Genomic DNA, 21,978 nt, shown 5'->3' on the forward strand with positions numbered 1-21,978 from the left:
GACAAGCTGCTGATCTCAGCAGTTCCCACAACAGAAAAGATTAAGTAAGTTCCTCATGGAAATGCTTGGATTATGGCAATCCTGAAAGTACTTTGTTTACCATCAGCATCTGTAAGGGTCTTACCACAAGAAACAGCCATTTTACAAGAATGAAATTTTGCCCCTCTGACAGCAGTTAAGCTTAAGCTGCAAGTCAGAGCAGAGACAAGACCTAGTAGCACATGCCCAACACACGTTTTACAGCTCTTCCACTTCAAGTATTTTTGTTGTAAGAAAGATACTAAAAGAACTGGCCCAGACAGCTGTAGTGAAGTCCTCAATAGTGATTTTTATTAAATTAGTTGCTTTATAAAACATTGCAGATGTCATAATTGTTAACATAACAATTTGCCCAACTGTAGTAACTGTTGCAGTTTGCTAAGCAAGTGGTTTTTTTTTAAATGAAAGAAAATGGCTGAGTCGTGAAAAGTCTACCACAACCCATGAAAGCCCAAAAGTCTTGGTTTTTTACACTTAAACCAGGCAATTAACTGTTAAAGAATACCCAACCCATACAGCTGCATTAGTAGAAATTTAGATGAATGGAAACTAAACTTCATACTCAAGACACAAGTTGTTTTTTTTCAAATAAGCAACTCTGTCCTTGTTCTGACCCACCAAGTGTTCTATTCAGAAGTCAAGCATTGACGTAGTGGGTATCTATCTCAAGTGATGCATTCCCAGGTACAGTATCCTCACTCTGAAGTCAGCAGTTCCCCATCACAATATACTGAAAACCTCAAGCTCTAACTTAAGACAAAGCAATTGTAATACTAAGTGCACACCATGCCCTTGCTGCAAACTGCTTTTGTTCATCAAACAAGTCATTCAAGGAGGTACAGTTAAGGCCATGTCACTGAACTGTGCTGGTAATAATACTTTGCCTTGTTGAAATTCCTTTCCAATTTAGTGGCTGTTACTATAAAATCAAATAGCAACAGTTACCATTATCAGAATTTTGGTTTTTTTAACTGCAATTTACATAGCTTTTAAATGTCTTCATTCTAACCCCTGACCACAGAACAGGGAGCCCAGTGCTTTAGCACAGACCCGTCAAGAGTTAAACCACCAGCACAGAGATACTGCAATTTTGATTGTAGCATTTGGCAGAATTGAAAGGAAGAAAAGTTGTGCTACATGTTTAAGGGATTATGGGCAACAGAAAGACAATAGAAGGGGAGATAAGTGTCACATGAAGTCTTCAAAGTCTTGTACATATTCTCCATCGTATCCTCCATAATCAGCCAGGTCATCTTTCATAGTAGCCTTTAAACCACCTCCAGGCACAACCCCTTTTTTCTTCTTTTTGGCTTTATTCTGCTTAAATAGGAAGAGCATGTTTACTTTAAAATCCACAGTAATTTGTCCTTACTCTAAGTAGAGCAATGCCACATGTCTTTGGGTACCAGCATTCGCATACCCATGTGGTAAATGCACTGTTGTTGCCAATGATTTCTACCCCCGCATTTTGTCCCACAATGCAATCTAGTCATAGTAAAGCTATGGCATTTTCAGGTGTCCCACAGGACAGGAATTTAATGTGGCTTTTATCACCAGAGGCTGAAGATCTTTTTTTTTTTTTTTCCCCAAGGAAAAGGAAGCCCTAAGCAAACTTTACAGAACATTTCACAGTAAAGCTCTTCCTTACTGGTTTGGTGCCATTGTAGGTTTCAGTGGTTGACCAAACTAATTTACATGAAAAGCCATGACAGAAAAGTATGTATACTTCCTATTTTTTATACTTTTTCTTTTTAAGCTTGCTTGGTTCAATAAGTCACAGGCCTCTCTCCAAAGTGCTGTTCACATTAAGGAAACAGTTCATCACATTTGCCAGCTCCAGACTTAATGCATCAACACTGGACATCGAGTTTGTTTTGCATTAAGGTGCCCCACGCATGCCTCGGAAGTTAGAACTGGCATCACAGAAGAACACCTGCTACTGTAACAGTTCCTGTCTCAGAGGTTTCCCATTTACAGGTTGCTACTCATGTGGAAAACACCCTGCCATTTGTTTCCTACCAATCCTTCAATCTGATTTAAAACATACCAAAGAGAGGCACTACTAGTCATGTTTTCCACTTGATTTTGTTGCTATCTAATGATTCAATTTATCATTGAACTCCAACCCACCTGGAGTTTTAACATAGATGTATGCTATAAAACACAATGCTTTGCATCACGTAAGCATCAGTTAAGCTATTACATCACCTTTTAAAACTTCCCCTCTTCCTTGCCTATGTAGTTATTCCTCCTTTAGTTTGCATGACAGCATAAAAATCCCAGTTACCTGCTGGTAAAAATCCCAAACTTTGCCAAAGATTTAAGTTACTTCCATAGATTGGTATTATATTGACATTTAACTCTAAATGAGGCTGACTTTTGCCTTCAGAATATTTGTGTAAGCCATTTTAACTCCAAGACAGCATAAAGTGGAACAAGGGTAGCACTTCGGTAACATTTATGTAAATTAATCAAGGTTTTGACTGTGATCTCTAGATTCAATCAACTCCTGATTACCTCACACGGTGAAGAGGATTTAATGCTAAACCAGTATCCAAGGTTATCTTTTAATCTCCTGCTACTACCTGTAACAGAATCAGCAGTTCAACTCAGTGTTAAACCTATTGCCATTTTCCAGATTAGCCCCTTTAGCGCATGTTGTTATTGCTGCAGAAACACACAGAAGTCTTACCTTTTCTTGTTTTTGTTTTTCACTGCATAGTACTGTCAAAGTATTTGTGATCTTTTTCAAATCATCAATTTCCACTACATTGGGGGGGAGAAAAAAAAATATTCCTTATCAATATTGTTCTTAGAAAGCAGTTAAATAATGTAACATCAACATTCTCTAAAAACTAGAAATAAGCATTAGTAATAAGTACAGGCAATTACTTGATTTAAATCTGCAAAATACAGACTGGGTAATTCTGGTCCTTATAATCACACCTACTATTTCAGATGGTCCCTAGTAAGCAGCTTGAATGCTGTAGAAGGTGAAACCTTCTGAAGAGTTAGGGAACACAAAAGTCTTAATGAGGAGCAATTTGAACAGTAAAATATGGATCCAGTAAAACACAGTAAAGCATATCAAAAGGAGCAGTGGATTAACAATAAATTGTTAACAGTAAATGGTCCAAGAGGTTGCAAGTCCTTCACTTCAGATCTGGAATCCATCTGAAATGTAAGTTATCAGCTCCAGTCAGCCAGTGATCACTGTATTTATACAGCACTAAATAGTATCAAGTTACCACTTCACTGAAGGACAACATGTGTACAGTACAGGAAAAGATCTCAAGCAATGAGTTTACCAAGTAGTTCAGCCTACCCGAGCAGTGGAAAAAAATTAGGTTTAGTTTTATCTCTGTAGAGTTACATGTTGAATTCCAGAACAATTTATTTTGCAGTCCCAGAATTACATGTGAGCTACTCAAGTTACCTGGCTCAAAGAATTTTTTTATTATTATTTTAGAAGTGGCTTCAAGAAAAACATGCAAGATTCAGATCAGCATAGAAATTCATACTTTTAAAAGTGACTGTCTTTAACTGACATGCAGAAAGAGTAACTTGTACAAGCACACAATCTCTAATAAAGTTTGGGGGAACAGAATTGGATACTAGTTTGTGAAACAGATTAGTACTTCATTTACTATAAACTACACAGATCAATCTTGATTTAAGATTTACTATAAGAGCATGTTTTCAACTTCAACTCCATTACAATTTTGGTAGCAGTGTATTCTAGGATGTTTTTCACTTAACTTACATGAAATACATACGTCTCGAACTAATGCTTCCAAAAAACTGGCATAATGTAATGATTTTTCATACTGTGTGATTTTCTCTTTTAGTAGTTTGCCAAATTCCGTAAAGTCATCTTTTGAAGAGGGATTCATGGCATCTATTCCACAAGTGTTATTTACACCTGCAAGGAAAGACAGAGGTATTATAGAAAACATTAGCTGTGATCTCTGAAAGATGACACCAGAGCAAACGTCATTCACATTCAGTTCCTCACCTCCACTGAAGCTTTGAAAACCAAAGCTGAGGTTTGCTCACTCACTTCCCACTGGCTTCTGCCACACTAGAGCTAACAGCCTGAGTTACTAGTCTGTACGGAGAGAGATTTTGCTGCAAAGCTTAGTAATTTGAACCAGCTATCCCTGTTCTCTGGACCAGTGTGCACCCCATGAAGCACCTTTCCCCTACGATAAGGAATTCCTGTCTTGAGCTCGTAACTGCAAAATTTACTTCTTTGCAACTGTATTCAATGAATTCCCCCTGACCCAGGGCACTGTACTCTTTCAGACTCACAGAGCAGAATTTTCACTGAGTAATAAGCTGTATAATTCACTATAATCAAGGAAACATGCTCTCATGTTTGAAGAATGCTGCTATGAATCAGTATCTCTGCTAGTTCTGTGAAAGCACAAAACCAGAATGATCTGCTTTAAGTCTACTTTGTCTATGCCAGGAAACAAGCTCATTCCACCAACTTAACTGGCTTTCTCAACATCTAGCTTATTGCATAGATTGCCCGAAGTAAAGCATGCATGAGTTGTGCTGTGCCACACTCATCCAAAGCCTCATTAAATCCATGTTGTAAAGCACCTCCAAACATTAAGAGACAGCACTTTTTTCTTTTCTTTTTTTTTTTCTTTCTATACACTCATCTTTTACCAGGAGTACCAATATGCTGGAAAATTGAGTTGGCCATCTTTTTCCTACAACTCCTACTGTAACATGTTAAGAAAAAGCACCTTCTATTCTAAAATGTTTCTGTGGTTCTTGCAATTAGTCCTTAGTACCAGGACATGCCTCCAGTAGTCTGGATTTAAACCCCTCTTTATTCTCAGTAACACAACCTGCATGTGCTCCCACAGTCAAATCCTGCTCAGTTCTTTTTGCAAGGTATCTACACATAACACAGTTTTATTTAGAGGATACAGCACTTCCGTGCTGCTACAGTTACAGCGACTTGCTTGACTTGGGCACAGCACACTTACCAAATGTTTCTTTTGCTAACTCAAGGTCTGACTCCTCTTGTAACTTCTTTAGTCGTAGTTTGTCTGCTAACTGTTCTTCTGGTGTAAGTTCTTTGTGTTCCTCTGGTGCCTCTAACTGAATAAAAAAAGGTATATAGGGAGAATGTTAGATTTCTTACCCTTGAGCAGAAGTAGTAGAAGAAATCATGTTTTTTCCAGTGCCACTTGAATAGCTTACTTCTGCCTGAAGTCAATACACTTCAAGCATGTACAGACCTGAAAACCTTTCCAATGAAGTATAACAATGCCACATTGTTTAAGAAATTGTTCATTTTACAAGAAGTGGGAAGAAACACCTTAGAACTAAGTTTCACAACTGCATGTTTTATCATGTGGTGCATACAAAAGAAACAGAGATAAGCATTATTTCTATAACTGGTTAAATTACAGAGAAATTAAAGCTAACATCCCCCAGATGCATTAAGTACAAGACAAGTTTGTTTTATCAGACTAGTCAAGATATTTACAGGTCTTGTTGAGCTGCGCAAAAAAACCCCCACAACACCCCCCCCCAAACCAACCCAAAGCTGCCCTCTAAATTTTGATACCTGGAAGAATAAGGACTTACCCTTTTTTTAAGCTCCTCTTGCTTTTTCTTCTGTAGCTTTTCTTTTTCTTTTATTTTTTCTGCTATTTTCTTTTTTTCTGAAACTTTTGGTTCTGTAAAACATTGAACAATACAGCTCTCAAGAGGTCTACTGATTTTTTTTCCAGCAACTCTAGAATCACTAATCAAATAGAAAGCCACAGAGCTCAGTTACTGGAATCTGAATACAGAGAGTTAAAAGACATGCTTTGTCAGAAACAAACCCAACCCTATTACGTGGGTTTGATTCTTCAGATACACTCAAGACAAAACCAGTGTCTGTTCTGATGCTGTGTACAGAATCCTGTATTACTTTTAAGTCCTACCTTGTTTTATCTCCGTCTCCTTTACTTCCTCCTCTTCCTCCTCATCATCCCAGTTATCCTACAAAATAAGTTTTAATTAAGATTCTTTTACCTAAACAAGTAGAAAGTATCTGTAACAAAAACAAAGAACAGCAGCTTACATATAACCTCTTTAAATGCTCACATATCCATTAATCTTACATATTGAGTGAGGAAGCGGGGAGGAAGTCGTGAGAGCTGTACAAGGGCACAGCTTTTGGCTGTTGACCAAGATGTTTCAGGATGACTTCTTACCGTGAAAAGGGCAGCTTTTATTCAAAGAATCAGAAAGCTCATGTCAATATAGTTACAAAAGCAAGCTCATGAAAAGTCAAATCAACACCCACAGTAGAACATGAGTTTATTATAATTTCTTGTATTACACATTACAAGATACTGGAATGCCATCGCATGCATGCATGTAGTACAGCCACCGCTGGAAACAGACAACTCGACAGAAACCATTTGAAACCAGAACGCGCTGTCACCACCACCCAAAGACCCACTCCTTCCCAGACACCCGCTCCCCATAGCTGTGCAGCACCAGCATGCCCCTCTCCCCTGTGCTGGGAAAAGCATTCCTGTGGCTGCATGGGAACTGCGACACATGGGTGAACACTAACCCGGATCTGCTGCCAACACAACGCGCAGCAGACAAGGCTGTGCTGCAGGAGCAGGGAAAGCAGCAGTAAGCAGACAGAGGAGAATGCAGGGGCCCCAGCTTTGAACAGGAATACCAACTTCTAACAGTCACAAGATCACATTTTTGACCAATGACTATGGCATTTTTTTTTAATAAGCAAAGGAACTATCAAAAGACTTCTCACAAACAAATCACTTAAATCACAGAATCATAGAATCGTTTAGGTTGGAAAAGACCTTTAAGATCAAGTCCAACTGTCAACCCAACACCACCATGCCCACTAAACCATGTCCTGCGGTGCCTTGTCTACACAGTTTTTGAACACCTCCAGGGATGGTGACACCACCACTTCCCTGGGCAGCCTGTTCCAACACCTGACAACCCTTTCAGTAAAGAAATTTTTTCTAATATCTAATCTAAACCTCACCTGGTGCAACTTGAGGCCATTTCCTCTCATCCTACCACTAGTTACTTGATAGAAGAGAAGAGGTGTTTGCAGTAACTCTGCCTCCAGTTTTCACCTTCAGCACGTTCAAGATTCATGGTGGTCCTCAGCCACCGTGCCGCACGCCTCACCGTCAGCCATCGCTCACAGCCCTCCTTCCTTTCAGAGCCACTGTCTCCCACTCCTCGTGGCCACTGACCTGTACCCAGGTGGATGATCCATGGTTCAACCGAATACTACATGGTTCAACCGAATACTAAAGAAGCATCATTTTCCACGAAACTGACCTGCTGATGTCATCTGCAGACTTTGTGAGCAGTAATTCTGCAGTTTCTTCCTGACAGTTACCTGGGTAAGTGTTAAGGGAATACATATTCTTGTCCTAATGCCACTCCAAATTCTAGCAGATGGCCTCTGCATGGAAATCAATGCTCTTAAAATTGATCTGAAGTTACATGCTGAGTACCACATGATGTACACACCAGAAGTTAAAGCCAAGAATTCTCACAGGAATCTAATTTCAGTTACCTGTTTCAACTCAACTTGCAAGCTTAAGAGACTACACTTGACAAGCCCTAGTTTACACAAAAGTCACACATACTGTCAATATGCCATTATAGGTAAGCTTAAAAACCATAAATCCTAAATTTTGTGATTTCCACCTCACAGCAGTAATGCAGGCGGTCATGCAAGCTACTTAGAAATTTCTAAGGGTTGCTACTGGCACGGCAAAATAAAAGACATTGACAAAAGAACTCAGTATTTCACTGCAATGTGCTGATCCAAGCAAGGAAGACACCTGAGTTCATCTACCAGCTCACTCAAGTTAATTGGCACTTGTAAGGGATTCGGCTTCCCTTCCACATTCCAAGAAGCTGACTTGAATTTGGAACAGCATTATTTTAGGTCACATCTAATTAAGAGTTTGTTACACCCACTTCTTAAATAGCTCTTTTCATTACTGCTGTATATAGCTTGCTGCCTTATCCCTTGCCCTGTCCTTCACAGACAGATCTTAAAATCAAGTATTTTATGGTGCAAAAACCCAGAGGAAGGGCATCCTGCCCATGATGTAAAGATACTCACAGGACTGAAGGAAGCTACATCATTAGTAAGTTTGGGAGACTGAACAGAGGGTACGTGGGCAAAGACTTCCACGTGACGACAGACACACTCCTTCCCCACAGCAGACCACATCCCTGCTAGCCACGCCTGCACAGGGACAGCGCACAACATGATGGCAGTTTCAGCCTGCAAAGCTGGGATGATGAAGCGACACAGAAATAGCAGACCCTTCAGAGGGCAGCGTGACTGCCTGCCATCTGGCCCAACCTGCCCCTGAGCTGTTAGGTGGAATTTAAGATCTCGACTTTAACCGGAGTGATCGTTGACTGCTGGGAGCCCACCCACAGCCCCACAAGCAGAACAACGCTGCTGGAACCAGGGACAGGCAACTGCGAGCTCAGTGTCATCAGAGGAATGCTCCTGGTAGGGCAACCTGCGAGACATCACCATCTGAGGATTCACTCTTCAACCTGGTGTGCTATATGCAGGTCTCCCAGCTATGCTGAATACTCTCTCACTCTTCTCCAAGATTTTTGTTTGTTTGTTTTTAAACAGCAATAGAACATGATTAATATACGGTTTTTTTTTTTTTACTGGGGGCAGGGGGAGCATCCAATTATACACCTATTTCTGTGTTTTATAAATGCCAGTGAACTCTCTTGGAGGAAAAGAAAATTGCTTTAGTGCTGCATCTTTGCACTGATACTACGTAATTCAAAGAGGACATCTTTATTCCAAAACATGTCCACTACAGTAGCTTAAAACTTTGAAGTATTTCAACAATACTTATTTACGCATACTTATCTAAACTAAGGCTATTGAAACATCTTCCGTTCCATGTAAATAAACCCTTGATGAGAGCAGCTCTCTTACAATTTCATACGCTCCAACACATGTACCTTAAACATATGATAACGCACATTATTCCCCCCAAAAAACAGAAGACATGACTGGAAAGTGACAGGTGCTCCAGCATTTAGATTCCCAGCTAAACCTGAATGCTCTCCTTCAAAGCAAAATGACTGTACCATGCCAAAGGCTGTCACCTAGATGACAAGCACAGCTCCCAGTTTTGGCTTTGCTAAGCACAGAATTGCCCAAGAGTAAATAGATGAAAATTCCTTGGCAGGAGGCCCGTCTTCTGGGAAACTTGTGTTCTGGGTAACACTGGAAAGTAGTTTTGTTACTGATGAAGATGCTAATTTTAAACCTGGGGAAGTCAAAGTTTCCTAACTTAACAGTTACTTTCAGTTCATTTCTAAAAAATCTTCCAAAATAAACTACAGAATCTGAATATATAAAACACGTTCCAAAACATGAAGTATCAACCTTAAGACAAACTAATCATCAGAAAAAACTTTGTGCTTCTATTTTAGACCATGTAATTTTTCTTCTGTGGGTACTTCCCCAAGGTGGACCCTTGCAAACAAAGAATCTAGAGCTGAAGCAACCACCTCCCAAGCTCAGTTCTGTCATCTTTGTTGCTTCTACAGGAAGAGCAAATCAAAGTAAAATAAAACAGCTTTCTTTGCTGGACTGGTCCCTCTCTCTAGATGCAGCTCCAGTACTAAAGCCATAATCCCTTAGAAAGAGTTAAGTAGTTGCATTCCTACTACATGTGGGAAAACAGTATTCCTTTATTAAAACAGCCACAGAAAGCACGGGTGTCTTCAAAAGAATAACACGTTAGAGTCCAGTTCTCTTGGACACATTCTATCATAGCAGAAAAGTTTCTCACTTTCAAAGGAAGGAGGAAAAGCAAGTCTCACAGAGAAAATGAATCTAAGATTTATGTGTATATATACACATATACAAATTTTATATATATATGCATATAGTTACATACTAACCAATCTTTCCAAATGACTGTAGCTACTGTATACAGAGATACCTTTACTTATTTTGCCTGCTGTAATGTGACACCTATGATAACTATAGGGTGCGGGGAAATTATTAAATTTAAGAAGGAAAATGGACAGCCTGTAACTCACAAAAGTTTGTTAACTTTTTTTTTTTTTTAAGAGAAGATTAACTACTTTTTTCATACTATTTATAAAAAGAAAACCACCCTAAGCTCCAAGGACGACTGTGTTAATGTTTTTCAGAGATTCTGGTAACACAGTCAGCAGCCTGAATAACAAACCCAACAAGTCCTCACCCAGTAAGCACCAATACTTTACTCCAGAAAGCTTCATACCTGTGACCATACTACAATGACCACACCACCCCGTGAGACTGTCTACTACAATATCTCAGCAGCTTGATTTGAAACAAAAAGGTCTTTTTCTGTCAACCTATTTCCATTCCTTACTTTCACCAAGCACGTTCCTTATATGTTCCCTGGCATCATTTTGCTTACTGTCTGTACGAACACGGAGCAAACTGAGGTTTCTGTGGCATCCACCATTCACTCCCCCTAGCTCACTAAGGGGCAGCTGGAACTAAGTAGGAGAAAACAAGCTTTTAAGGAAGGTCTGCTTTTACAAGCATCAGAAATTAACATCTGCACCTTTTAATACCAATTCCATGCAGACATCACTCTCTGAAACACAGTAAAAATCCGTTTCAAATACTGCCTTAAGTAAACGTATTTTAAGTGATCAGGGCACTACCAAATCTGAAACTGCAGAGTAAGGCTGCTGTACTTTCCAACTGTGGCAGTGGGGCCTGGGGGAGGGGGGTGGTGCGTGAAGAAGTAGGAAAAAGGGGTGGAAAAGACATGCTGCCACACAACAGAAGTTTCTGGTCAATAGCAGAAGCACAAATCCAGCACTGTTTTCATTAAATCCAATCCTAATGCCTCACCCAGCACACCATACTCAAAACTGGGAATCTGAAAGGCTACAGAAAGCAAGGGGAAACCAGCTGGCCACAAGAAAGCACCCAGAAGCCTGGCAAGCTGCTGGGAAGCAGCAGGTGGATCCCCCAAAGAACAGGAGACGCCTCTTCGGGCTTGAAAAGCGTCCGTCTGTCTGCCTGCCTGCCTTTTTTCCCCTGGAAGTCCCAATGCAGCGGGAACGAGCCTCGGGCAGAAGCGCCCGCTCTCAGCTAGGATTAAGGGACGCAGGGCAGAGACCAACTCGTTTTCCACTTGGCATTTTGACTTGTCATCTGTAACCGACCGCTGCCCTTTCAGATCACCAAGCCCCAAGAGCCGCTTCTACCCGGGCGGAGCCGCCGCTCCACACACCCCCCCCCCGCCGCGGAGACCCCCGCCGCCTCCCCGAAGGCCCTGCCCGGCCACAGACACGCCTGCGCCCCCTCGCCCCGGGCCAGCGGATCACCACCGGGGACGCGTCAATCCAGCCGGCCCGACGAGGCGGGAGGCTTCCTCACCCTCCGCCCGGGCCGGGCCGGGCCGGGCCGGGCCGCCGCGGGCCCGCGTCCCCCGCACACGCGGCACCATATGGCAGCGGCCCACGGCGGGCCCGGCCCGCTCCCCGCCGCCCCCAGGCCGCCGCCAGCCGGCGGGGCCAGCCCCGCGGCCACGCCACGCCGCACCGCACCGCGAGGGCCCGGCCAGGGCCCGGCCGGCCGCACCTTCACGTCGTCCTCCTCATCCTCGCCGGCCCAGCGGTCTCCGGCCACTCCCGGCACCAGCCGCTTCGCCACCGGCTCCACCACCTCGAAGCTATCGGCGTCTGTAGGGGAGAGGAGAGCGGGTGAGCGCGGGAGGGAGCGGGCAGGGTCGGGGGGGACGCCGGCGGGGCGCGGGGGCCACCACCTACCCCACGAATCCGCCGCCTCCGCCGCCATCTTCCCCGCCGAGCCGCGACCGCCGGCGCTCGCAGCAGGCACGGTGAGGCAACCGCGCCAGAGCGGCTCCAGCCAGCGCCGCGCGCGGGGCACGCCGGGACGACGGCGGACTGCCCGCCCACAGCGCGCTCTCCCCCCCGCCCCTCGAGTCCCCGCCCACCGGCGGGCGGCGCGCGCCGCCATGACGGGAGGGCTGAGAGGGAGCGGCGGGCCCGAGGGCGATCCTGATCCCCATCCCGATCCCTGTCCCTCTCCCTATCCCTCTCCGTCACGGGCGGGCTGAGGAAGGGGAGCGGGGCCGCCCTCGTCCTTCATCCTCCACCGCCCCAGGCCCCGCAGGCGCGGCGCTCTTCCCCAGGGAAGGCCCCTTCCCCGCGGGCTCTGAGGTGTTATCGCGGAGCGACAGCTGCGGCGTGAGGGGAGACTCCCCTGGCCCGGGGCCCGGCGGGCAGATAGCCCCTCTGGTGAGCGCTGCCTCCAGAAGGGATGGGTCTGGCAGTAGCCGGTGAGAGAGATACAGGTTGGTTTCTTTCCTGTGGTAGAATGTGTCCACGCAAGGGGAATAAAGCAGGCAGCGTTCTGAATTACCTGTCCCCGGAACCGCTGTCCTGGCACATTGCCCTCTAAAGAAGAGGGAATAAGCTCCGTTACAGTAAGAGTTTTTACACTCTGCATGGGCTACTACCTGAAGTCACAGGTAAGGTTAAAGCAGTAACATTTCATACCTGCATAACTACTCTGTACAGGGAAGCTGCTGATTTTCACACACTCTTCATACCACTATTGAACAAAGAGCCTGGGGAGTCAGCCCCAAACCTGAAAACTGTCCTTCTTCCCCAGTACAGACAAAGCTTGGGGCAGTCTGGGCTGATTCCTCACACCCTCTGCAGATGACAGGGCTTTAACACAATTTGGCTTAATACCACAAAAACCAGCATCAGCTTCGAGAAGCGAGCCTCAGGCAAGGTGAAGGTTGCCAGCTGACACTTCAGTGACTGCCTTCTCCTGTTCTTGTTTGCTTAGGCTTCATGTTCTGATACTGCAGACTGGCTCGTCTAGGACCGTAGAAGTAACATCGTCTCATTCAAAGACTGGGTTTCTAGGTGTGGATTCTTGAAAATATGTAAGAAATGGACACAAAAATGGAATATGAAGGGATAGAAAAAGGGGAAAATAGTTTAAGATTTTTTTTAAAAAAGGAGAAAATCCTATTAAAGTATGTATTGGGGAATTCATCTGGGAATTACCTTCATACCTGGTCTGAATTTATCCCCTTATCTTTGCTGCCATGCCTCCTTTTTACCTTAGGGAAGAAAAAGCCAGAAGCACACTCTTTTCAAGATACTATACCCATTAAAAGTACTAATGTGTGATTCAAACAGAGCAAAAGGCAAAGACTAGGAAAACACCCCAGTTGTTGACCACTAAACTTCCTTAGCTGACTTTCCTTCAGCTGACTCAGATTCTTCTTTTCCTTTCTTGAAATGTTAGCAGTACTGATGAGTTAAACACTTGTTACTTTTCAGTCAGTCCAGAACTGCTTGATTCTATGAACGTGGCTATTTTAAAGTATTCTGGGATCTGTGTTATTTAATAATATTTAGCAGTAATAACATGAAGATCAGCATCATCCCACTAAGGTACCTTGACAGCATCCCTCTTACCTTGCTGAGGGACTCGCATGCGCTACCTCAGGAGCACCGCTGTGCCATCTTGGATGTCTTCTTCCTAGAAGCATTGTCATTCTGTCACAACACTGAAATAATTTCCAATTGATAGATATACTGGAGACTGGACAAGAAGCAAGAACCACAAATCCAGAAGTTCTACCTAGCAAGGCCTGTGTCCACCTGAACACTGCTCTGCCTTCAGCTGTTTTTTCAGTTCAGAGGACTTTGGGAGTGGGATGTGGAAAAGTTCATTTGCCAATACTGTTCTCTGAACATCTTTCACATGGACTGGACTTGTCAGCAAATAATCTACCTCAAATTCTAATAATGTACGTTACTGTAACGGAAGAAGGCATAGCCTGATAAAGCTAGGCGAGAAGATAGAAGATCTGATTATCAATGTATTGTTGAGTAAAGAGGTGTTTCAGTGACAGGACAGTGCATTTCTCCAGGTGTACAGCAAAAGCGATGAATGAAGTTGGTCAAACTCCCAGGTGAGGACCCACTTCCCCTGCCGCTGCAGTAACCCACCCGGCAGCCTGGGGGAGGCTTTCAGGCTGGCTGCATTTGGTCACTTCTTATGGTCCTGCTGGAAATGCATTACACAAGTAATTTAATGGAATGATTATATTGCTGAGTGGGAGAGAGAAGAAAAGAAAAAATAGTTGAAGTCTGATGCCTCAATGTTGCAATAAAGTATCTCCAATTCCCTAAATAATAGGATAAGCGTATAGTAAAGGTAGGTTATGACTTAATCTAGCTTTCAGGTTTGTGATCAGCCAGGAAGAAACATGCGTGGCTGGCTGCGGTAGAGCTACGAGCAATAGTCTAGCAGCCAGAATGCACTTTCACAATTTATCCACGTGATGCTGTTTAGGGTGTGGTGTTTTAGCATAGAGCCCCAAGGGATCATGGCCTTGTGACCTCCAGAGGAATATAGGAGAGTCCTTTACCAAAAACTTCTAACACAGTAGCTGACCTTAACCAAATGGAGCAGAAGTGTAAAGATCATCACCTACTCTTGTAGGTGTCCACAAATACAAAACTCTGTCCTGGGACTGAAGACAGACTCGAGGGACGGAAAGGCTGTAGTCCCAGGATACAAACCCACCTGCAAGTCATCACTCTTCTCCATCCTCCTCCCCACCGATCCCAGGGAACGTTTTATTTTGAAACTCTCAGGCCCGTCTTGTCCCTTTAGATAGCTCTGCCCACAAGACCAAGGGAGAGAGTCCTTGGTGGCTCCAGAGCTCTAGTTTAGTCAGAGGTAAGCAGACCTGATGATGTTTGATGCTCCGCATTGTTTGGATGTTGCTGATGGAGCAGGTTAGAAGTGGAGGACACCTTTATCTTGGGATTAAACACCAAAGCCATGATGCGCCTAGGGGCTACAGACCAGGTGCCCCTGAGCCTCCTCCAGCCAAGCTTTTCAGTGGTATGTTTCCTTACACCTTGTCAAAGATATCAAATACATAAAAGCTGGAAACATTAACTTCACCCAGTTTACTTCACTGCTACCTCCCAACTCTGTGATTTCTGTGAGAATCTGAGCGATTAAGTGGAAAAGGAGGATATATTTTGTCTGAAGATAATAAATTCAGAAGAACATATGTCTTTCAAATAACAAGTGGAAGGATCTATGATACTATGATATGTGTTGGCTAGAAAAAAAAATATTACTTCCAAATTTATCATCCTTTTTTTGTTGTTACCCATTTACAAGGCAATATAAATAAGAATAGAGCATAGCTATAGATCAAATTATGTCCTAAGTTACATCCTCACCAAGTCTACACAGAGTTTCGTAAACTCAGTACACTGTGAGGATAATTATGAAACTGCCAAGAACTGTGCAATGATTGGGAACATGTTAATTATAAAAATATTATGTATTTAGACAGCACATTTAAAGTCACTTAAACATTTGGATTAAAACAGTTAAGTATTATTCCCATTGTATAAGATGAGGAATTAAGGCACAAAGGAATAAAACCCTGCTCAGCACAGCTCCTGAGTCAAAGCAACTAGTACCTTCTAGGAAACCAAACAGTTCTCATTTTGGAGAAGTCTTGAGGTTTCTGTTTAGGAGGAGAAACTAAGAAAAATGAGACAGATCAAGCCTTGTGGTCATTTTACAAAAGATATCCACTGGAATATGTATCACATATTGAAAATCAGACTCAAAGCAAGACCATCTTAAAAGAATCTGCTGTAACGATTTTACTACATAAACCACATCTATTCTTTTTCTTTTTCAGCCTCCAGTATCCGTAGCTTTTAAAACACACAAACATAACAACACTTTTCCTTCTGTTTTAAAGGCTGAAAACTGTCTGAGACTGAGAAATGTCTTGCTTTACAGAAAACAGAGTCTTCAGTGAAGGATGATAGCAGCTAAAAATCATAAAAACAGTAGCCAGAGCATAAATATTTAATATAAATCTTTATGGTTCTATATACTAGAAATGATTGCAGAAGAAACACAGATTTGTAGAACATGAGTTCTCTTCCAATAGTATTTTACAAGATTCAGCCTATCAGTACAATGACATTTTTGCAAGTATCAAAAAAATAAAGCAGAACAGTTACATTACACGGTCAAGACAACCAAAATAGTGATGTGCTTCACAAAATCTATACAAGTTAATCCTTAGCAGACCATCCTTGCTTGCCTCCAAACAAAAACGCTTGCTGCCAATGTTCTGGAGTTTTAAAATTTTTTTTAATTTTTTTTTTTTTTTTTACAAAATTATGACTACTAGCTAAGAAAATGATGCACCTATGCTACTGCTCACCAGCCACTGATCAACTTGTTTAGGATTTAAGTATCAAGAACCTAAGATGCAAATCTGAAATGATGTGGGTTTGATGTAATCAAATCTTTGAGAGCAGTCCTTTAGCATCTTCAAGATACACAGTGGCAACGTTCTCCAGCTGAATGAGTTTCATGTGACTATTTTTTCCAGAAAAATTGTCTTCCCATGAACCTCCACTTAGCTTCCAATCGCCAGCAGCTTTAACTGATCTAAGCCCTGGAGCCCTCATTGCCACTTTTTCCTCTTCCTTTATTCTATCATGGTTAGTTTTCAGCTGGATCAGCTCCCGGTGCAGGCTTACCATGCGGCTGCATGAGCACCAGCGCTGGCAGAAGGAAGCAGGTAACAAGTGTGACCCAGGGAGGGAAGGAAAAGTAGGAGAGAAAGCCTCCCAGTCTTCATTCCATCAGCCCAGACTGCTGGGGAACTTTGCTGCAATCCCAGGTTTTCTTGTCAGTCTTCACATTCCGACTTTATACTATTCACAGAATGGATTTTAAAGTCCCTTTTAACTCCAATCCTCAAAACAATCATTTTGCCTGAAGATACTGATGGAACACCTGTGATGGATTACTTCTCCCAGAAAGAGGCATTTGTTTTCTAAAAACAAAGACATTTACCTCATTCTCAGGAGGTGAGGGCCATGAACAATTAGCTGTGCACTGCAGTCTGATGCTCACCTCATTGCCTGCGTGACTGAGATTGCTTTATTTCTTCTTGTATTGGTCTTTGATAACCAGTTTAAAGAAGTTTAATGGCATGAAACATGGAATTGGCATGACTGCAGATCAAAGGTACCATCTGTCGTCTTTGCCACACAGATCCATAGAAGCTCTTTCACGAGAAAAATACTGCTGCTTTAACTTAACGCTCTACTTGCAGTGGAAGATGTTATTTTAATATAAGTGATTAGTTTCTCTTTGCACCTGTTGGAACAAACTTGTCCAACTGAGCCAATATCATACCAGTAGGTATTGCCAGTTTTTAAAATTTTTTAAATTGACAATAGGTTGTGAATGTTTACTTTCTGGCCTTGACTTCTTGAATTCTATTAAATTCTAATTTAGCTATCTGTACTAGATTCATTTCAACTATGCAAACATTAATTTTACATTGACATTTTAGCTTTGCAAAGGTCTGCTCTCCAGGTCCTTCACATGGACCATACCAGGAGCACAACACAGCGAGGGGACAGAAGAAGGCACAGTTAACTTTTCTAATTCCCCACACTTAGGCGTACTCAGCGCTACTCCGGTCCTCACTCAGAAGCAAGAGAAATGACAGCAAGGGTCATGCGACTGGTTCAGTAGCCACAATTCCCTGCCATACAGGCATCTTATCACAGGCAGGGGCTCGCCTTAGTTTTCATATAAATTGTGAAGTTATGAATCTCATAATCTACTTTAATATACTAGCGATACGTGGTTGATTCAAAGACAAAGAGGAACAAAGGGTACAATTTGCAATGCGATGCTATAAGGAAGCCAGAACCAGGGTGAAAAAGAAAGGAATATGGGTATTAACTCAGCAGAGTCACAATATTTTTGTGTTTCTGCACAGCCTTCCTTACCGAACAAGCAAGCTCTACTGTTAAAGGCATTTCAGACTGCGGGCCCACATTACTGTTCTGCTGGTGGCAGGCGGGTTGATGAGATTTCCACCCACTCCACCTTCTCCTCATCCACTCCTTCCTGGTCCCTCTTCCCATCGGGGCTCAACGCTTTTTCAGCTGCACCAATCTAACCATCAGTACTGCCTTCGAACTCAGACATCGGAAAGAACTGCATTTGGGGAGGGGGGATGATGTGCTACGAAAAGGACACTTGCTTCTCACAGTGAGCGAGAGCAAACTGTTCCAACAGCTCTGCTGCCAGTGGCAGAGTGACCCCACACCGCACTCTATTCTCCTTCAGCACAGCACTCACTTAAATGCATTATCAAAAATACTCAGGTAAGTGCTTTGTTTAAAGAAGATATGTCTCCTTAGCATGCCTTTGGTTGATACCACTCTTGTTTTGGGAGATTTTTAATCAGGTCTTGAAACATTCAGGCTTTCCGATACCTTTCAAAAATCATGAAGAAATGTTTTCCTACACAGATGGAAGGTGAAATGAATCAAAGGTGGAAAGGAAGCCAATAACACCAAGTTGAATGCTATTCTAGCTATATAGCAGCTTAAGGAAGAAAAAGAAAAAAAGATTGAACGTGTATTGCCAAAATAAGTATGAAAGACGTTATTTTGCTGTCAGAACCAAGAATGCTCAAACCTAGAACAGAATACGTATGGACATGTAAAATTAACACATGATTACCACAATCAAGCAAAAGACCACAAATGAAATCATTAAGAACTTTGGAAATAGGATGTTGTGTTTTCTAAAAATACATAAAATTGGAATAAATGATACAGCTACAAGATTAACAGCTTAAGTTGCGCAATTCTACATTCAAGACTCAAGTAATGCACATAGTTGAGACTCCCCCGGTTATCAGTGTCAATTTTGATGTGCCCAATTTGATCCAGGCTCATGTCAGAGAAACAGTTAAGTCTCACCCTTGAGACTAAAACCTGGTAGATTGTAACTTTGCTTCATGCAAAGACCATTTATGCCAGAAATATTTGACATTTTTAGGAACTTACATTTTGAAGAAGGTAGACTCATTCTGCAGAGAAAGTTCAGAATGATAAATACCAGACTTGCAGCACATTAAAATATTAATATTTAATATGTTTACTAAGCAGTCTCTGTTATTTTTGTTGTGCATCTATGTAGAACTAAATCCCTCAATTTACATTTTGATTTCCCTCACTGATCTGATCGTCACAACACAGATACAGCTGTAAAGTGCAATGTATGCTTTGGTTTCCTTAACTAAAGAAAGCACTTTTAGAATGGTTTTAGCCAAAGATAGGACCCACGTGTTTAAGGACATTATTTGAACAGATGATCGTCTCTTTTTACAGTCAGAGAAAAGCGATGAACTATTTAACAAAAATCGTTCTGTTCTGGTAGACTAGTGAATTTTAAAGCAGTTCTATTATGTCAGTTACTTGGAGAAATTTGGAAGAATTCCACATTAAACAAGGATTCACTGTTAAACTAATTTAAAAATCTCAGATTTAGATTTACATTTTAACGAACAACTAAAAAATAGTTGGCAAACCATGTAGCAATTCAGATACAAGCTGACCATTTTCAAAATCTATAAATATTTCCAGAACCATCTTGCCGACATAAAAACAGGAAGGAACGGGGATGGTTACAGGGTTCACACGTCTGCGCAAAAGCATATATAAAGGTAATGTTATGTACATTTTATTTCAATAAAGACATAAGACAAACAGCGTAAAGATGCCCAGATGCCCTAAAGATAAATACATTTAAAAGATTCTCATTAAAATGAATCTGTAGTATTTCTTTCCTGCAAGCAAAATACCTTTCTTTAAATACAAAAAAAATCAGTATTCTGAATTGCAAATGTTTTCACTTTTTTGCAGAAAATCTGCCATGATGGTTTTCTTTTTTAATGAATAAGGATTTTCCACAAAACAGGCTTGCTCTACATGCTAATTTTTTTAAACAGTTCAGTGACACAATGTGCTAGCTACATACACAACAGATAATATAGTAAGAAAACACTCAACCTGATGAAAAGTTAAAATCTTCATTAATACACTGGAAAAAGTTGACATAACTCATGCCTTTTAAAATCAAAAATACAAAAATTAAATGTTTTCCTAAAAAGATTTTCCTTATTTTAAGGACTCATTTGAAAATGAAGCTGCATGTAATTTGTACAATAAAATTGTACAAGTAAACAGGTAATATACATAAAAAATTAATTGACATACTTCTCAATTATCAGTTGTCCACCTTTAATTTCCAATACTGTACTTTCTTAACAAGCATACAAAATATCAAACTTCTCTTTAGAAAAAGTGCCGTTCTGTGACATCTTTTACACAAAAACAGTCTGAGCCTGTGGCGTGTTAATGCAGTCGAGAGGCAAAGCATCCTAACTTTTACAAATTATACCTTCCATAAAAAGCCTCCTGAAAAGGAGATTACACACCATTATAAAAATATCAACCTCTTGTAGTAGCTGCATTAGAGAACCAAGGCTGAAAGACTATTTCCATATAGCATAGAAAACCACTATGATAGCAGACTGACTGCGTCGGTGGCGTGGGAGTGTACTGTACCACAGGATTATGCATAGTTACTGCCAGGTACCTTCGCTGTCACACAGAGTTTAAAACTGATTGTAATGCAGAGTGTCACAGGGGTACCATCAGCCCATGCAAAACATCTTAAAATACTGAGCCACTGTGCAGAATACTTCAATCTTGGAGGAAACAGAAGGCAGCAGTAATTGAATTGCATCAAACCTAAGAGGTGACCAAACTAGTTCTCCTTTCAAGATTTGCATGCACAGCATAGTCTGAGGTATTCCTTGTCCATCAGTTGTTTGTGCCACTGCAAGATATTGTCTGTCCAGAGTACATGCCATCACAATGGTTTAAAATATTCTGAATATTAGTAATTCTTATATTCTTCTTATCTAGCCAGTCTCTTGATTTTTGAAAAGATTTCAACTACAGTAGAATATTACAGAAAGAAAATATAAATGCAGGGTTTTTCTTTCTAAATGAAACTTACATGGACTAAAACTAGAGAATATTTTTAAACAAATATACAGTATGCAGGCAGACGAAGCAGGAAAACGGCCATCCAACTGTTTAATAAAAAACTAAGAAAATTTGGCTATTTCCAGAAAAACTATGAAGCGCCTCAACTAAAAGGAATGCATAATGAAATTCTAATCTAATACAGGTCAAAAATGTAAAAAGGTTATAAACCTTAACAGGAAAAATAAAACAACTTTTACTGGCCATTCCTGTTGAAATGAGAATCTTAAAAGTAACAGAAAAGTGGCTACAAACCCACTTAGAGCACCGAACAGAGAGAAAATAAGAGTCCATTTTCAATCTCTGTTATATCATAAAATCCTGTGTTTCTACAGGTCAAACTGCTGGTGGCAGAAACAGAATTCTTTATAAACTGCAGATGTCCTGTACATAAAAAAAATTCATTGGAGTTGCACTAGTTCTAAAGACTTTTCTGTTCTAGCCTACCTACTGTGTTGTACTGTATTGTACTGAATGTATTCAATCTCAGATATATAAAGTCTCTTTCTGTAACCCTTGATTATTGTTGGGCACCAAAGATAAGAAAAGCAAGACGGGGTACAAAAATGCAAAATTTCAACAGTAATGGCAATGTTTTGTTTTAGTCCAAAAGGGTCCTGCATTTTCTCCCCCTTCAGTAATTAGACAAAAGGCTTTAATCTGGGGGTAGCAAGTCATGCAAGCGAAATCTGTCTCTGATGTGAGGTCGGACATCTTCGTTCTGTAGGGGGGTGGAAAAAAAAGTGTGGGTTTTAGGAGAATGAACACATCTATAAATCAGATTTTAACAGGGTCAATTTTCTAATACCAGTATTTTAATATAAGAAATATAAGCCACAAATAGATGTCATTATAAGAGACTTACAGAAATAACTACATAAC

The 21,978-nt window shown here is 41.4% G+C and overlaps 2 protein-coding genes and 1 long non-coding RNA gene across 6 annotated transcripts in view; 1 reads left to right on the forward strand and 2 right to left on the reverse strand.

Moving 5' to 3' along the window:
• Positions 1-308: 308 nt before the first annotated feature.
• Positions 309-12,118, reverse strand: EIF3J (eukaryotic translation initiation factor 3 subunit J). The gene is made up of 8 exons (XM_069798730.1): positions 11,893-12,118; positions 11,705-11,805; positions 5,994-6,051; positions 5,650-5,741; positions 5,043-5,157; positions 3,803-3,961; positions 2,732-2,805; positions 309-1,356 (listed from the first exon to the last, which is right to left on the reverse strand). Exons 1-8 carry the CDS (start codon positions 12,101-12,103, stop codon positions 1,228-1,230), a joined length of 939 nt encoding a protein of 312 aa, XP_069654831.1. The 5' UTR covers positions 12,104-12,118; the 3' UTR covers positions 309-1,227.
• On the forward strand, positions 11,738-18,628 carry LOC138688098 (uncharacterized). Of its 2 annotated transcripts, XR_011327164.1 has the most exons (3): positions 12,124-12,617; positions 12,944-13,023; positions 13,700-18,628. It is a non-coding gene; the product is annotated as an uncharacterized lncRNA (long non-coding RNA). The 2 variants fall into 2 exon arrangements; XR_011327165.1 differs by lacking the exon at positions 12,124-12,617 and adding an exon at positions 11,738-11,826 and having other exon boundaries at positions 12,944-18,628.
• A 481-nt stretch (positions 18,629-19,109) lies between these two features.
• Positions 19,110-21,978, reverse strand: part of CTDSPL2 (CTD small phosphatase like 2) — a 45,868-nt gene continuing 42,999 nt past the window's right edge. For all 3 annotated transcript variants that reach the window (XM_069798724.1, XM_069798723.1, XM_069798722.1), the window contains one exon: positions 19,110-21,817. In XM_069798724.1, the coding sequence (XP_069654825.1) occupies positions 21,752-21,817 (66 nt within the window). In that variant the 3' untranslated portion in view covers positions 19,110-21,751. The remainder of the gene's footprint in view (positions 21,818-21,978) is intronic.

The sequence above is a fragment of the Haliaeetus albicilla genome, chromosome 12 (assembly GCF_947461875.1).
Source record: "Haliaeetus albicilla chromosome 12, bHalAlb1.1, whole genome shotgun sequence".
Classification (NCBI taxonomy): domain Eukaryota; kingdom Metazoa; phylum Chordata; class Aves; order Accipitriformes; family Accipitridae; genus Haliaeetus; species Haliaeetus albicilla.